Genomic DNA, 17,760 nt, shown 5'->3' on the forward strand with positions numbered 1-17,760 from the left:
TCTGATCTTAGTTATTTCTTGTCTTCTACTACCTTTTGAATTTGTTTGCTCTTGCTTCTCTAATTCTTTCAATTGTGATGTTAGGGTGTCAATTTTAGATCTTTCCCACTTTCTTCTGTGGCCATTTAGTACTATAAATTTCCCTCTAAACACTGCTTTAGCACCCAGAGATTCTGGTACGTTGTGTCTTTGTTCTCACTGGTTTCAAAGAACTTCTTTATTTCTCCCTTAAATTCATTATTTACCCAGTAGTCATTCAGGAGCAGGTTGTTCAGTTTCCATGTAGTTTTGTGGTTTTGAGTGCGTTTCTTAATCCTGAGTTCTAATGTGATTGCACTGTGGTCCGAGAGACTGTTTGTTGTGATTTCCATTCTTTTGCATTTGCTGAGGAATGTTTTACTTCCAATTATGCGGTTGATTTTAGAATAAGTACGATGTGGTGCTAAGAAGACTGTATATTCTGTTGATTTGGGGTGGAGAGTTCTGTAGATGTCTATTAGGTCCACATGCTCCAGAGCTGAGTTCAAGTCCTGAATATCCTTGTTAATTTTCTGTCTTGTTAATCTGTCTAATATTGACAGTGGGGTGTTAAAATCTCCCATTATTATTGTGTGGGAGTCTAAGTCTCCTTGTGGGTCTCTAAGAAGTTGTTTTATGAATCTGAGTGCTCCTATATTGGGTGCATATGTATTTAGGATGGTTAGTTCTTCTTATTGCATTAGATCCCTTTATTATTATGCAATGCCCTTCTTTGTCTTTTTTGATCTTTGTTGGTTTAAAGTCTGTTTTGTCAGAGACTAGGATTGTAACCACTCCTTTTTTTTTTTTTTTTTTTGCTTTCCATTTCCTTGGTAAATCTTCCTCTATCACCTTATTTTGAGTCTATGTGTGTCTTTGCATGTGAGATGGGTCTGCTGAATACAGCACACCAATGGGTCTTGACTCTTTATCCAATTTGCCAGTCTGTTTCTTTTAACTGGGGCATTTAGCCCATTTACATTTAGGGTTAATATTGTTATGTGTGAATTTGATCCTGTAATTATGATGCTAGCTGGTGTTTTTTGCCCGTTAGTTGATGCAGTTTCTTCATAGTGTCGATGGTCTTTACATTTTGGTTTGTTTTTGTAGTGGCTGGTACTGTTTTTTCCTTTCCATATTTAGTGCTTCCTTCAGGAGCTCTTGTAAGGCAGGCCTGGTGGTGACAAAATACCTCAGCATTTGCTTGTCTGTAAAGTATTTTATTTCTCTTTCACTTATGAAGCTTAGTTTGGCTGGATATGAAATTCTGGGTTGAAAATTCTTTTCTTTAAGAATGTTGAATATTGGCCCCCACTCTCTTCTGGCTTGTAGGGTTTCTGCAGAGAGATCCAATGTTAGTCTGATGGGCTCCCCTTTGTAGATAACGCAACCTTTCTCTCTGGCTGTGCTTAACATTTTTTCCTTCATTTCAACCTTGGTGTATCTGATGATTATGTGTCTTGAGGTTGATTTTCTTGAGGAGTATCTTTGTGGTGTTCTCCGTATTTCCTGAATTTGAATGTTGGCCTGTCTTGCTAGGTTGGGGAAGTTCTCCTGGATAATATCCTGAAGTGTGTTTTCCAACTTGCTTCCATTCTCCCCGTCACTTTCAGGTACAGCAATCAAATGTAGGTTTGGTCTTTTCACATAGTCCCATATTTCTTGGCTGCTTTGTTCGTTCCTTTTCATTCTTTTTTCTCTAATCTTGTCTTCACGCTTCATTTCATTAAGTTGATCTTCAGTCTCTGATATCCTTTCTTCTGCTTGATCGATTTAGCTATTGATACTTGTGTACGCTTCACGAAATTCTTGTGCTGTGTTTTTCAGCTCCATCAGGTCATTTATGTTCTTCTCTAAACTGGTTATTCTTGTTAGCAGTTCCTGTAACCTTTTTTCAGGGTTCTTAGCTTCATTCCATTGGGTTAGAACATGCTCCTTTAGCCTGGAGGAGTTTGTTACTACCCACCTTCTGAAGCCTACTTCTGTCAATTCGTCAAACTCATTCTCCATCCAGTTTTGTTCCCTTGCTGGTGAGGAGTTGTGATCCTTTGGAGAAGTGGCATTCTGGTTTTTGGAATTTTCAACCTTTTTGTGCTGGTTTTTCCTCATCTTCGTGGATTTATCCACCTTTGGTCTTTGCTGTTGGTGACCTTTGGATGGAGTTTTTGCGTGGTTATCCTTTTTGTTGATGTTGATGCTATTGCTTTCTGTTTTTTCCCTTCTAACAGTCAGGCCCCTCTTCTGCAGGTCTGCTGGAGTTTGCTGGGGGTCCACTCCAGACCCTGTTTGCCTGGGTGTCACCAGCAGATGCTGCAGAACAGCAAAATATTGCTGCCTGCTCTTTCCTCTGGAAGCTTCATCCCAGAGGGGCACCCGCCAGATGCCAGTTGGAGCTCTCCTGTATGAAGTGTCTGTCAACACCTGCTGGGAGGTATCTCCCCATCAGAAGGCATGGGGGTCAGGGACCCACTTGAGGAGGCAGTCTGTCCCTTAGCAGAGCTCGAGCACTCTGCTGGGAGATCCGCTGCTCTCTTCAGAGCTGGCAGGCAGGAACATTTATGTCTTCTGAAGCTGTGCCCATAACCGCCACTTCCCCCAGGTGCTCTGTCCCAGGGAGATGGGAGTTTTATCTATAAGCTCTGAGTGGGGCTGCTGCCTTTCTTTCAGAGATGCTGAGCTTAGAGAAGAGGAATCTAGAGAGGCAGTCAGTCTGGCTACAGTGACTTTGTGGCACTGTGGTTTTTTTAATGTCAAAAGTACAGAATATAAATTCCACAAATTGTGACAGTCAACTTGATGTTGATTCTGAAATAAATTGAAATTGCATTATTAAAAGATGGTTTGTGGCCCAGTGCAGTGGCTTACTCCTGTAATCCCAGTACTTTGGGAGGTTGAGGTGGGTGGATCACAAGGTCAGGAGATTGAGACCATCCTAGCCAACATGGTGAAACCCCATCTGTACTAAAAATACAAAAATTAGCTGGGCATGGTGGTGCGTGCCTGTAATCCCAGCTACTCGGGAGGCTGAGGCTGGAGAATCACTTGAACCAGGGAGCTGGAGGTTGCGGTGAGCCGAGATCGCGCCACTGCACTCCAGCCTGGCAACAGAAGGGGACTCTGTCTCAAAAAAATAAAATAATAAAATAAAATAAAAAGATGGTTTGTGAGTACTTAGGAATTGGTCACTAGGAGGCAGCATTAGCTCACTAAAAAACAATTCATGCCAGAAAAAAATTAGTTTCCTGACCTAGAAATTACAAATAGACCTTGTTAGAGGAGTGCTATAGACAGTGTTTTGGTATTTAAGCAAAGCATTTGGCAAAGTCTTTTATGGCATCATTTTGAGTAAATTGTATGACATGGTTATATAGATTTTTGATTCAAGTATACTTACAGAACATGAAGTAATGGATTAATGCCAGCCTTTAGAGAAATCTGTACTGGCATGCCATGAGGCTTTTTTCCTCCAGCCCATTCTATTCACATTTTTATTAATGTCTAGGAGAAAATATTTGTTATTCTGGTAAAGTATGTGAATGACAGAAACTAGAGAAATTAGAGTTCTTGGTATATTGGTTGATCAAATGAGAATCCAAAAGTATCTCCATAGTCTAGAACAGGGTTTGGCAAACTACAGCCTGTGGGCTAGATCCATCTGGCAGCCTGCCTTTTGTACAGCTCTCAAGCTAATAATGGCTTTTATATTTTCAAAGCATTGTAAAAAAAAAAAAAAAAAAAAAGAACAACAAAGAAGGATATGAGATAGAGATCACATACAGCTCACAAAGCCTAAAATATTTACCATACTATCTGACCCTCTACAGAAAAAGTTTGTTTATGCCTAGTCTAGAAAAGTAAGCAGAATTTAACAACATAAAAAATAGATGAATTGAACATCCTGGACTTTATTCCATAACAACAATCAAGCAAAACAATTCTTAGCACAAATTCAGTATTATACAAGATTAGACTTAGCAGCGTGTGTTAAAGTGACTTGGAATTGCTAAATTCAAGTTCAATTAATTATGAGATGTGATTATTAAAAGTTAATATGGCTTAAAACAATATTCATTTATAGAAAAAGAGAATTCAGACAATGGAGACAGTCCCATCCCATTTTTTTCTACAGTGGTCAGATTACACCTGAACTATTACTAGTTTTAGAGGGCAGACAATAAACTAGAGCATTTCCAAAGAATCTGACATGATTAGTTGACAAAGGAGAAGACATAAGGAAGATATCCCAGTGATCTTCAACTGTTTTCACAACTATTCAAAAAAAGAGAGGACAGACACATGTTGAGGGGCTAGAACAAGGACCCTTATATAGAAAATTCTGGGAGGCAGAATTTTCCTTTTTATTTCTAAGGCAGCATTTTGTGAATGCAGGCAGTATTGTCACAATTCTGAAACAGGGTTGGGCGTGGTGGCTCATGCCTGTAATCCTAGCACTTTGGGAGGCCAAGGTGGGCAGATCACTTGAGTCAGGAGTTTGAGACCAGCTGGCCAACATGACAAAACCCTGTCTCTACAAAAAATACAAAAAATTTAGCCGAGTGTGGAGGCACGCGCCTGTAATACCAGAGACTTGAGGGACTGAGGCAGGAGGATCGCTTGAACCCAGGAGGTCAAAGCTGCAGTGAGCCAAGATCTCACCACTGCACTCAAGCCTGGGGGACAGAATGAGATCCTGTCTCAAAACAAAACAACAACACAATTCAGAAACAAACAATGTCTAAAGTTTTCACCTCAAGCTCACATTTAATTGGCTTAGTGTGAACTTGTTTACAATTTGCTCTCCAAAAAAAAAAAGGAGCTCATCTCATGTGTACGTTTTCTGTTTCAGTAGACGTTACTAATGTTCACCAATATGCTCTGGTTCTCCTCCTTTTTGACATGTGGGAAGATGTTTGGCCAATGAAATGTGAGCAGAAATAATGTATATCATTTCCAGGCAGAAGCATTTAAAAGCATGATTGTCATGCTTCCTTCCCATGTGGTAGTCACTGCGGAAGCCTATATAAAGTTGAGGATGCCATCAGATCATAGCACTCAGGAATACTTAGCCACTACATTGAAGACAGTTGCAGTGTTCTTTGCGTGATCAAGAAATAAACTTTTTTAAAGTCATAAGCCAGTGAAAGTTTTGAAGTTGTTACAGCAGCATAACCTATCCTGTTCTGACTATTTCCCTCCCCAGTATTTAACAGCTAATATCCCTGGACCAGAAGTCAGGTGACATGGCTTCTAATCTTCACTCTAACACTAGGTGTGACCCTGCAAAAAAATCAGTTTTGTTTGCTAAAAGTGATTGTTTGAGTAAAAATTATTGACCACCTCTTTGAGGGAAAAAACCTTGTGATTTTAAAGTCTGTTTTAATATTTTATATGTTCAAAGAAAATAATGTTTATAACTAAAGTATATGGTTAAAACACACCTTGCCATTTGATTTTTAAAATTTCATAAAATGCTGCCTATATTAGGACTACTATTATTTATTTTGGATCAGTCTTTTTCTTGTGTGATATGTGCATTGTTTTAGGCCTTAATATCTGCTAACAAAGTATAATCTAGGTTATCAAACACCTATTAAATCACTGCAAGGCTTAATTGACTTGAAATCATTTCTATATTGGGTCTTCATGGCCAAAATGAAGTGAGGAAAAAGTAGTTTTTTGTCCCAGATCCCAGATTCCCCCCCAACTTATTTATTTTTTTATTTTTATTTTTTGCTATGTAAAGGATATGGCTTTTGTCCCAGAAATTGGACTATTATCAAGAAGATACCAGAATTTTAGTTTTTCTTTCTTACCAACAGATTTATAACTTATCTTCACAATTAGAGGTTTTTTTTTCTAAGTTTAGTTACTCTGTAATTATTTGGGCTGAAATATAGCTCTCAGATACATAAATTCCTTAAAATATTCAATATTTGAATTGATTTGGTGTAAATCCAGTTTTCCAAGGTTTAGCTTTCCTTTTAAGCCCTACTGCCTTTAATAGAAGCTCAAATTCTTTTCAAAAATCTGATGAAATCATCTCGTAAGTATGTGTAGTACGTGATCCATACAGTTTCCAGTACTGTTTGAAATTGGCTCTTTGAAAAAACAATCTGTTTCTAGTTCACATTTTATAGATGAGTCAACAATTGAACATCAATGTATTTTGCTCTTTTAAACACTTTATTCTGAAATAGATTGTACTCTGTAGGTACCAAGTCAGTATTTACTGAATAAAAGAATTTAATAGAATTATTAAACCAGATATTTTGTGAAGCTAGGATTCAAAGTTCTGCATTTTTAATTTAGTTTATTTCTCCTCATTACCTCTATTTAGTTTTTAAAAGTTAAGAATAATTATTTTCCAGCTGGGCATTGGTGGCTCGCGCCTGTAATTGTAGCACTTTGGGAGGCTGAAGTGGGCAGATCACATGAGGCTAGGAGTTTGAGACCAGCCTGGCCAACATGGTAAAACCCTGTCTCTACTAAAAATACAAAAATTAGCCTGGCATGGTGGCACATGCCTGTAATCCCAGCTTCTTGGGAGGCTAAGACATGAGAATTGCTTGAACCCAGGAGGCGGAGGTTGCAGTGAGCTGACATTGCACCACGGCACTCCAAGCCTGGGCAACAAGCAAGATACAAGACTGTCTTAAAAAAATAATAATTATTATTATTTTCCATATTGTAAAAGACACTTTAAATTCACTAAAATTACATTTCCATTTCCATTTCCTTTAAAACAACTAAATCATATGGCAGATCACTTCTGAGTTCTAAACTCTTCTTTATCTATCTAAAATCAGTAAAATTAATTTAAATACATCTTTATTATAAAAAAAATATGAATTTTGTTTCTAGCAGGCCATGGCTTCTGGTCCTGATCCTGGCCTTGTCACTAGCTATGTGACCTCATACAAGTTACTAATGTCTTGGAGCATTTGTTACCTTATTTCTAAAATTAGAGTTGTCTAGTATATGCTTTCTTAGTTTTCTTTTTAAACTCTGTGTTGGTTTCTGTTTGTGCATTTTTAAATATAATTATTTAATCTAGGTTTTCTCTTTGTTTTCAGGAGCATGTATAATGGCCCATCCTCTAGAACACATTTTCATAGTCTCTTTGACCTTCTTTAATTCTAATATAACATATATATACTGGTCAGCATAGGCTAGATTGTGCTGCAGTAACAGCTTCTCTAACTTCAGTGAATTAAAACAACAAAGTTTATTTCAGGCTTCTAATACCTGTCTGCCTATGATGTGTGATTTGGGATCTTTGCTCTGTGTTGTCCTCATTCTAGTACTCAGGCTTTCAAAGTACCCACCTGTGGAGTTTTGCAGGTACTGTAGCAAGGTGAGAGAGAGAATAGTTGTATCATACATTGTCTTTGAAAGTTTTCAACCAGAAGTAAATACATGTCACTTTTGTCCATATGACATTGGCCAAAGCAAGTCACATGGCCACATCTAACCTCAAGGGGGCTAGAAGTGCTATCTCACAATGTGTCTTGGATATGCAAAGACACAAGAATATTTGGTGAACAGCTTTTATGAATAACCATCAGGTTTTAAATCAAATGTTGAAATCTGGTAGGAGTATAAATTAGAACTGCATTTATGGAGGGCAGTTTGCAGACATATCAAAAGGATAGAAATATGTCTACCATTTGATACAGCAGTTTCAGTTTTAATAAATTACTGAACAGACATGGTTCATACATTCATGGAGCTTATTTTATGGCGTGGGAGGCAAGAGGGATAGCACCAGAAAAAATTAAAATGAAACAGGTTAAGTGCTATGATAGAGAAGTATGTAGGGTGATACTAAAACATATAGAAAACATTCTCATCCTCTATTTTCCAGTTGACTGATTCTCTCTTCAGCTGTGTATAATCTGCTATTAAATCTCCCTTTGTTGAATTTTAAATTTCAATTCTTGTAATTTTTTGTTTCTAAAAGAGTTATTCTTCAGATCTGCTAAGTTACTTGTTATGGTTTCCTGTCTCTGAAGATGTTTTCAAGCTTGTCTTTTATGAATAAATTGTTTTCTCAAATTATTGTATTATTTTGAGTATCTACAAATCTTTTGGTAATGAAAATTAAAAGTTACATGGTTATAATTTATTAAAATATGACAGTCTTCGGGGGAAAAATTGTCCAGATTGTATATATAGATTATAACCTTTAAAAAATTGCTCATAGTGAATATTATAAACTGATACACAGAAATTGTAAGATTTGAGTTAGGTGTTTGGGATTATGACTGATTTTTAAGCATTTTTCTAAACTGTCTGTAAGGTTATTTTGTCATTTCTACTTTTTCCAGCTTTGTTGAGGTATGATTGATGAAACTATATAAAATTAAGGTGTACAGTGTGGTGATTTGATATATATGATAAAATGATTACCACAATCAAGTTAGTTAATATTTCTATCACTTCACCTGATTATCTTTTTTTTTTGTAGTTAGAACATATAAGATCTATTCTCTTAGCAAATGCCAAGATTACAATACAAGATTATTAACTACGGTCATCATGCTATATTTCATAGCTTTTAGAATTTAAAAAATGAGACTGGGCAACACAATTTAAAAACAAACCAAAAGTAATTATATTAATGGGGAATAATTTATTAATATAATTGGAGTTTTAAAAGATATTTACCCTGGTTTTTTCATCAATAAGTTCTGATTTTCTATCACAGATCCAGTCAACATTGTTAGATGTATCACTTTTATCCTTCTTACCTCGATGATAGAAAGCTTAAACCTATGTGGAACCATGATGCACAGTGTACAAAAGGAAAATGATGCAAACATACTTCTCCTTTTCTTCTCATTCTTTTTTCTTTCTTGTATGAGCTAGGTTCACGTCACCTCCAGAGTTGGGTATAGAGTTAGGAATGCACAGATTTTTAGCATTAAGAGGAAAGAAGAAAATAAAGAGAAACATACTAAATTTTTCTTTGAGAGTATATTTTCTGCTAGTAAATACTATGCCTCTCAAGAAGAAAACTGTGCTTAATAGGACCAATGATATTTAGCATTAAAAAATGGTTAAACTCTTCATAATACTTTTTGGAAAATGTCTTTTAGGAAGAAGAAAGGCGTATGGCATCTGTTTTAGCCAAAAAAGAGGAAGAGAAGAAGCGGGAAAGTCATAAACAATCTTTGCTTAAGGTATTTTCTCTGATGTCTACATGGATGTGTGTGCACACGTAGACACACATACCCCAAAGCCAGCTAGCTAGTCTACTGGAAAAGTGGTTTCTAAACTTTGTAAGTTTTTTGTTCCTATCAACAGAATGTACGTACCCCTAAAACTTTTACAAGTTATTACCTATAAATAAACCTGTACTTAAGAAATAAAATATGATATACATTATAAAATAAATGCAAAGGCTAGTTTTAAAAGGAAGAGATGATAAATAAATATAATTGAAGTTATAACACTTTTATTTCATACCAGTGCATCATCTTGTGTATCCCATGGCCTATTCACTTCATTTTGGAACGTACTGTAATTGACTGTCATCTTTACTGATATATTTTAATGAGCTCTGCTACGTTTTTTTTTAATGATAGCTTTTTAAATTTAAAAAGTTTATGATATAGAAGTGATAAAGATTTTGTGGAACTTAGGAATGAAAATTTGTTTTAAACTGGTTTTAAATGATTTAGCAGATATTAATTTCCTTAAATAAAATATTCGCTTTTAAATATTTTATATTAACATTGCAAAGTATAAGTAAAGGCAGCTTTAAGTTTATAGTTCATAATATGCATCATGCTATGTTCTAAAATTAAGGACATCACCCTGATTATCATTACTCATTCATGTTCTATATAGATGCTTTTCTTTTTAAAATTAAAGTGGCACTCAGAATTCAAAAAAATGACTAGCCAGGCAAGGTGGTATGTACCTGAAGTCTTAACTACTTGGGAGGCTAAGGTAGAGGATTGCTTGAGCCCAGGAATTAAGTCCAGCTTGGAAAATATAGTGAGACAAAACAAAATGTCACTAAATAGGACTCTTTAGTTACGAGGTTTACTTAGTATTTTTATTTTTAGTAAGAGGAAAAGCATGGGGAATCAGGAGACCCAGGTTCTAGCCCTAGCTCAGATTTGGAATCATGATACAACAGACCCTCAGCATTTGCTGAGGATTGCTCGTGCAACTCTACATATTGATCATTAAGAAAATGGGATGGACATTCTCAGCAAACTAACACAGGAACAGAAAACCAAACACTGCATGTTCTCACTCATAAGTGGGAGTTGAACAATGAGAACACGTGGACACAGGGAGGGGAACATCACACACCGGGGCCTGTTGGAGGGTAGGGGGGCTAGGGGACAGATAGCATTAGGAGAAATACCTAATGTAGATGACGGGTTGATGGGTGCAGCAAACCACCATGGCACATGTATACCTATGTAACAAACCTGCACGTTCTGCATATGTATCCCAGAACTTAAAGTATAATTTTAAAAAAAAAGAATGCTAAAAAATAAAAAAAAGAAAATGGAATGGATTGGTTACAGGAAGAGTGTATAGATACTGTCTTCTGCCTTGTTGCTTTTCTATTTTTTTATTTTCCTTGTAACCTTAAAAGTGAAGGAAAGTGAAACTTATGGCATATACTGGTATGGTCTTGCCTGGACTATGAAAAATAGACTCAAATGGCAGAAATTGGAATTTGGCACCTTCTAAAATATTTGTCACTTTAGCACAGACTTGGCCATTTATTGGCACCTAGCTATTAGAAACATAATTGTCGCTGATATCCCAAATGCCTCTGTGATCTTTACACTTTACTTTGGGTACCCCCTTATGCCTTGCAGAATCTCTAGCATTCTCTAACCTTTCTTTTGCTGCTTCTTTTTTTTTTTTTTTTTTCCTCCACAGATGCATAGAGCCCTTATGTGTCCTCCTGGCCAGCCATTAATCCCCACCTGACATTAAGACAGGCTATACTCCTGTCTTAAAATATGTCTTCCCTTTTCCGGGCCCCAGTAAAATTAATCATTCTCTTAGTCAACCTGGTAATGATCTGATTTTAATAACCCAAATTAAAGAAGCTTAACTTTTGCACAAATATAGGAAAACGTTTGCATTTTCAAAGATTATCTTATTATAAATTTAACATACTCAGTGGTCTAAAGATATTTTATGCCCTTTTTCTAAGCACTGCTTTATCTATCTCATTCTGAGTATTTCTTTTGCCTACCCCTGCCAGCCAGAAATCCAAAAGCATGAAGCCAACATGAGAACCATCAGCCATTAACTCACTGCCCTGGCCTCTTTCAAAGTGGCCTTGATACTGAGTAAAAAAAACAGAGTTGCTTAGATTAAAAATTGGGTTGGCATAGTCATCAGCAAGTAACTTAAATAGAATTCCTTAAAGTGAGAAGCATTTTTATTATAGAATGGGGAAAAAATGTTTTTACAATAGGAATTGCAGATTTCTACTTGCTTTATATAAGGAGCACATACATAGAATGTCAGAAAGTCTCCAAAGTATATACATATTAAATATAACCCACTGAATTGTACACAAAAATTTGAAACACCAAACAACAGAAAAAAAGAAAGCCAGGCCCAAAACATTTTTTTTAGAGATGGGGTCTTGCTGTGTTGCCCAGGCTGGAATGCAGTTCACAGGTGTGACTGTAGCACACTACAGCTTTCAACTCCTGGGTTCAAGCAGTCCTCCTGCATTAGCCTCCCAAGTAGTTGAGATTTCAAGTGTGCACCACTGCACTCCCCCAGAAAACATGTTTAAAACAGAAATAGAACTTTTAAAACTTTAGTTTTAATTAAGCAAGCCATATCACTTTTTATTCCTATCTAATGCCATGCATACATGCTAAAATCTTAGATAACCAAAAATTATGCAAACATATGCAAAGAGGTACAACTAAAAAGAATTATTCTACATGTACTGAAGGAGTGGACAGAGAATCTTCCTACTAGCCTTCTGTGGCTTCAGGGCCAGCAGGTGAAGAGGGGTCAGTATCACACTCAGCTGATTTTTCAATGCAGGATTGTAGTCTTAGTAAAGAGGAAAAGGAAAGTGTCTGTTTTCAGCATTCTGATCTAATTGACAAGCTGTAATTAAATATTATCTTTTAATAATGGAAACTTTACCAGAATAGGGATTTTTTTTTCTATTAATATATATAAATTGAATAGAAACGTTTCAATTTAGCACAATTTCTTTCAGTAGTCTAGATCTGCTTTTTCACAAGAGGGTTTCTATGAGATGACTGAGCTCCAATGCTGGAAGTCAGTGGTTCTCAAAGTGAGGTCCATGAACTAGCAATATTAGAATACGTAGGAGCTTGTTAGAAATTCAAATTCTCAAACCCTACGCCCAAAACTCTAAATCAGCAATCTGTTATAAGCTCCAGGTGATTTGAGGTACCCTGAAATTTGAGAACCACTACCTTAAGACATCCATTGCTTATAATGAATTAATTTCTTTCCTACTCATCTGGAATGGTACTAGTTATCTAGAGACATTTCAACCTAGTACAATTTCTTTTAATAGTCTAGAGAATAATTTTTAAATTTCAGACATTATAATTTATTCTGAGAAACTTGGAACATTGATCAACTCCTTCCCTTCCCCCCCTCCAAGATTATTTCACCTTACCAGTCTTAATTATTGAGTAGAAAAACTAAAATATCATTAGTTTTTTCTTACTGTGTTAGAGGCATATAAATTTCTGTTTAAAACTTCAGATAACATTAAGTATGTAAAAATTTATGTGAAATTAAAACTTCAGATTTTGAATTTTTAATCTCTAGTTGGTTGTATATTTATTTTTAATAAAATTAAGTTCCTAAAGAACAATAATTGTTTGCATTTTTTTCCTTTAGAGTTAGATAATTATTGAGATTTTGAATGCAGAGAGTAAATACAGGCCTCTTGAATCTTGTTTTAGAATGTATTGGGTATCTACTTAAAAGGAACAGGCTCCTTTTAAAAGTATTATAAGAAGGTACAAACAATATGCCCCTTAGATGTCACTTCTGCTACAAAAATTGCATTATATAACTTTTGTCACAATTAACTTTTTCATAGGAGAAGAAAAGGTTAACAATTAACAACGTAGCTCGACAGTGGGACTTGCAACAACAACGAGTAGCCAATATTGCTACAAATGAAGATAGAAAAGATTCTGACTCTCCTCAGGACCCCTGTCAGATTGATGGAAGCACCCTCTCTGCATTCCCAGAGGAAACAGGGTATGCAATGGTATTTTTTCAAGATACAAGCATCTTTGATAATTGAATTTGGAGTGGGAATTAGAAACCATTTTACATATAATTATTTTAAAAGGGTTTTCTTAAGAAAACTTGCTGAAATTAGAAATTAAGATGGAAAAGTTGAAAATATAAATCTTACTATAACATTCTCCAAATTAGAACATGCTTCATAGGGCATTTCATATTTTTTATAGGGAAAAGTCTAGATTGCTTAATATAGTCTATGATGTCTTTTGCCCACTTCATCTCTTTTATCTCATGCCATCAACCATGTTCTTCTGCTATTGCAGCATCACTGTCTGTCTTTCAGTTCAGTTACATCCTACTTCAGAACCTTTCTTTTTTATTATTATTACTATTATTATTATACTTTAAGTTTTAGGGTACATGTGCACAATGTGCAGGTTAGTTACATATGTATACATGTGCCATGCTGGTGTGCTGCACCAATTAACTCGTCATTTAGCATTAGGTATATCTCCTAAAGCTATCCCTCCCCCCTCCCCCCACCCCACAACAGTCCCCAGAGTGTGATGTTCCCCTTCCTGTGTCCATGTGTTCTCATTGTTCAATTCCCACCTATGAGTGAGAATATGCGGTGTTTGGTTTTTTGTTCTTGCGATAGTTTACTGAGAATGATGATTTCCAATTTCATCCATGTCCCTACAAAGGACATGAACTCATCAATTTTTATGGCTGCATAGTATTCCATGGTGTATATGTGCCACATTTTCTTAATCCAGTCTATCATTGTTGGACATTTGGGTTGGTTCCAAGTCTTTGCTATTGTGAATAGTGCCGCAATAAACATACGTGTGCATGTGTCTTTATAGCAGCATGATTTATAGTCCTTTGGGTATATACCCAGTAATGGGATGGCTGGGTCAAATGGTATTTCTAGTTCTAGATCCCTGAGGAATTGCCACACTGACTTCCACAATGGTTGAACTAGTTTACAGTCCCACCAACAGTGTAAAAGTGTTCCTATTTCTCCACATCCTCTCTAGCACCTGTTGTTTCCTGACTTTTGAATGATTGCCATTCTAACTGGTGTGAGATGGTATCTCATTGTGGTTTTGATTTGCATTTCTCTGATGGCCAGTGATGGTGAGCATTTTTTCATGTGTTTTTTTGGCTGCATAAATGTCCTCTTCAGAAGTGTCTGTTCATGTCCTTCGCCCACTTTTTGATGGGTTGTTTGTTTTTTTCTTGTAAATGTGTTTGAGTTCATTGTTGATTCTGGATATTAGCCCTTTGTCATATGAGTAGGTTGGGAAAATTTTCTCCCATGTTGTAGGTTGCCTGTTCACTCTGATGGTAGTTTCTTTTGCTGTGCAGAAGCTCTTGAGTTTAATTAGATCCCATTTGTCAATTTTGGCTTTTGTTGCCATTGCTTTTGGTGTTTTAGACATAAAGTCCTTGCCCATGCCTATGTCCTGAATGGTAATGCCTAGGTTTTCTTCTAGGGTTTTTATGGTTTTAGGTCTAACGTTTAAGTCTTTAATCCATCTTGAATTAATTTTTGTATAAGGTGTAAGGAAGGGATCCAGTTTCAGCTTTCTACATATGGCTAGCCAGTTTTCCCAGCACCATTTATTTATTTTTTTGCATCAGAAGCTCAGTAGAGATTTATTTAATGAATGAGTATACTATAAGGGATATTTAATATTATATAGTTCAACCACCCTGTGTTTTTATTGAGATAAAATTCACATAACATAAAATTTACCATTTTAACCATCTAAAGTGTACGATTCAGTAGCTTTCTTTTTTTTTTTTTTTTTCACAATCACAAACACATTTTATATAGTCTTTGAAGTCTAATGGCCTCAGGCTCCTGGACTGATAAGTATGCAGATAGAGCGCAGACCAGAGCTGGGAAGACAGTACCCTGTGCAGGCAGAGGCAGGGGCCCCTGCGGGGGTGGGAAGGGACGGAGACGCCTATGGGTCCCAGAGGCAGGGGGTCCCACCCTGTTCATCTAAGCCTGAAGGAGAAAATCGGATCAGGTTGGGGAAAGGGGGATGAAGCCCCTCAGGGCTGCTGCTCCTGGGCTCTCCAAAATGAGGTCTGCTCTCTCAGAGGCTGGGCCATCAGGGGTTCCCTCTTTTTTTTTTTTTTTTTTTTAATTATACTTTAAGTTTTAGGGTACATGTGCACATTGTGCAGGTTAGTTACATATGTATACATGTGCCATGCTGGTGCGCTGCACCCACTAACTTGTCATCTAGCATTAGGTATATCTCCCAATGCTATCCCTCCCCGCTCCCCACCACAGTCCCCAGAGTGTGATATTCCCCTTCCTGTGTCCATGTGATCTCATTGTTCAATTCCCACCTATGAGTGAGAATATGCGGTGTTTGGTTTTTTGTTCTTGCAATAGTTTACTGAGAATGATGGTTTCCAATTTCATCCATGTCCCTACAAAGGACATGAACTCATTTTTTATGGCTGCATAGTATTCCATGGTGTATATGTGCCACATTTTCTTAATCCAGTCTATCATTGTTGGACATTTGGGTTGGTTCCAAGTCTTTGCTATTGTGAATAGTGCCGCAATAAACATACGTGTGCATGTGTCTTTATAGCAGCATGATTTATAGTCCTTTGGGTATATACCCAGTAATGGGATGGCTGGGTCAAATGGTATTTCTAGTTCTAGATCCCTGAGGAATCGCCACACTGACTTCCACAATGGTTGAACTAGTTTACAGTCCCACCAACAGTGTAAAAGTGTTCCTATTTCTCCACATCCTCTCCAGCACCTGTTGTTTCCTGACTTTTGAATGATTGCCATTCTAACTGGTGTGAGATGATATCTCATAGTGGTTTTGATTTGCATTTCTCTGATGGCCAGTGATGATGAGCATTTTTTCATGTGTTTTTTGGCTGCATAAATGTCTTCTTTTGAGAAGTGTCTGTTCATGTCCTTCGCCCACTTTTTGATGGGGTTGTTTGTTTTTTTCTTGTAAATTTGTTTGAGTTCATTGTCGATTCTGGATATTAGCCCTTTGTCAGATGAGTAGGTTGGGAAAATTTTCTCCCATGTTGTAGGTTGCCTGTTCACTCTGATGGTAGTTTCTTTTGCTGTGCAGAAGCTCTTGAGTTTAATTAGATCCCATTTGTCAATTTTGGCTTTTGTTGCCATTGCTTTTGGTGTTTTGGACATGAAGTCCTTGCCCATGCCTATGTCCTGAATGGTAATGCCTAGGTTTTCTTCTAGGGTTTTTATGGTTTTAGGTCTAACGTTTAAATCTTTAATCCATCTTGAATTGATTTTTGTATAAAGTGTAAGGAAGGGATCCAGTTTCAGCTTTCTACATATGGCTAGCCAGTTTTCCCAGCACCATTTATTAAATAGGGAATCCTTTCCCCATTGCTTGTTTTTCTCAGGTTTGTCAAAGATCAGATAGTTGTAGATATGCGGCGTTATTTCTGAGGGCTCTGTTCTGTTCCATTGATCTATATCTCTGTTTTGGTACCAGTACCATGCTGTTTTGGTTATTGTAGCCTTGTAGTATAGTTTGAAGTCAGGTAGCGTGATGCCTCCAGCTTTGTTCTTTTGGCTTAGGATTGACTTGGCGATGTGGGCTCTTTTTTGGTTCCATATGAACTTTAAAGTAGTTTTCTCCAATTATGTGAAGAAAGTCATTGGTAGCTTGATGGGGATGGCATTGAATCTATAAATTACCTTGAGCAGTATGGCCATTTTCATGATATTGATTCTTCCTACCCATGAGCATGGAATGTTCTTCTATTTGTTTGTATCCTCTTTTATTTCATTGAGCAGTGGTTTGTAGTTCTCCTTGAAGAGGTCCTTCACATCCCTTGTAAGTTGGATTCCTAGGTATTTTATTCTCTTTGAAGCAATTGTGAATGGGAGTTCACTCATGATTTGGCTCTCTGTTTGTCTGTTATTGGTGTATAAGAATGCTTGTGATTTTTGCACATTGATTTTGTATCCTGAGACATTGCTGAAGTTGCTTATCAGCTTAAGGAGATTTTGGGCTGAGACATTGGGGTTTTCTAGATATACAATCATGTCATCTACAAACAGGGACAATTTGACTTCCTCTTTTCCTAATTGAATACCCTTTATTTCCTTCTCCTGCCTAATTGCCCTGGCCAGAACTTCCAACACTGTGTTGAATAGGAGTGGTGAGAGAGGGCATCCCTGTCTTGTGCCAGTTTTCAAAGGGAAAATAATAAGATAGCTCTTATTATTTTGAGATACGTCTCATCAATACCTAATTTATTAGCATGAAGTGCTGTTGAATTTTGTCGAAGGCCTTTTCTGCATCTATTGAGATAATCATGTGGTTTTTGTCTTTGGTTCTCTTTATATGCTGGATTACATTTATTGATTTGCGTATATTGAACCATCCTTGCATCCCAGGGATGAAGCCCACTTGATCATGGTGGATAAGCTTTTTGATGTGCTGCTGGATTCGGTTTGCCAGTATT

The 17,760-nt window shown here is 36.8% G+C and overlaps 1 protein-coding gene across 4 annotated transcripts in view; it reads left to right on the plus strand.

Annotated features, from left to right (window-relative positions):
• Window positions 1-17,760, plus strand: part of LRRC49 (leucine rich repeat containing 49) — a 160,151-nt gene that overhangs the window by 79,455 nt on the left and 62,936 nt on the right. For all 4 annotated transcript variants that reach the window (XM_003818539.5, XM_055098938.2, XM_055098937.2 and 1 more), the window contains 2 exons: window positions 9,117-9,200; window positions 13,112-13,275. In XM_003818539.5, the coding sequence (XP_003818587.1) occupies window positions 9,117-9,200; window positions 13,112-13,275 (248 nt within the window). The remainder of the gene's footprint in view (window positions 1-9,116; window positions 9,201-13,111; window positions 13,276-17,760) is intronic.

The sequence above is a fragment of the Pan paniscus genome, chromosome 16, assembly GCF_029289425.2.
Source record: "Pan paniscus chromosome 16, NHGRI_mPanPan1-v2.0_pri, whole genome shotgun sequence".
Taxonomy (NCBI): Eukaryota; Metazoa; Chordata; class Mammalia; order Primates; family Hominidae; genus Pan; species Pan paniscus.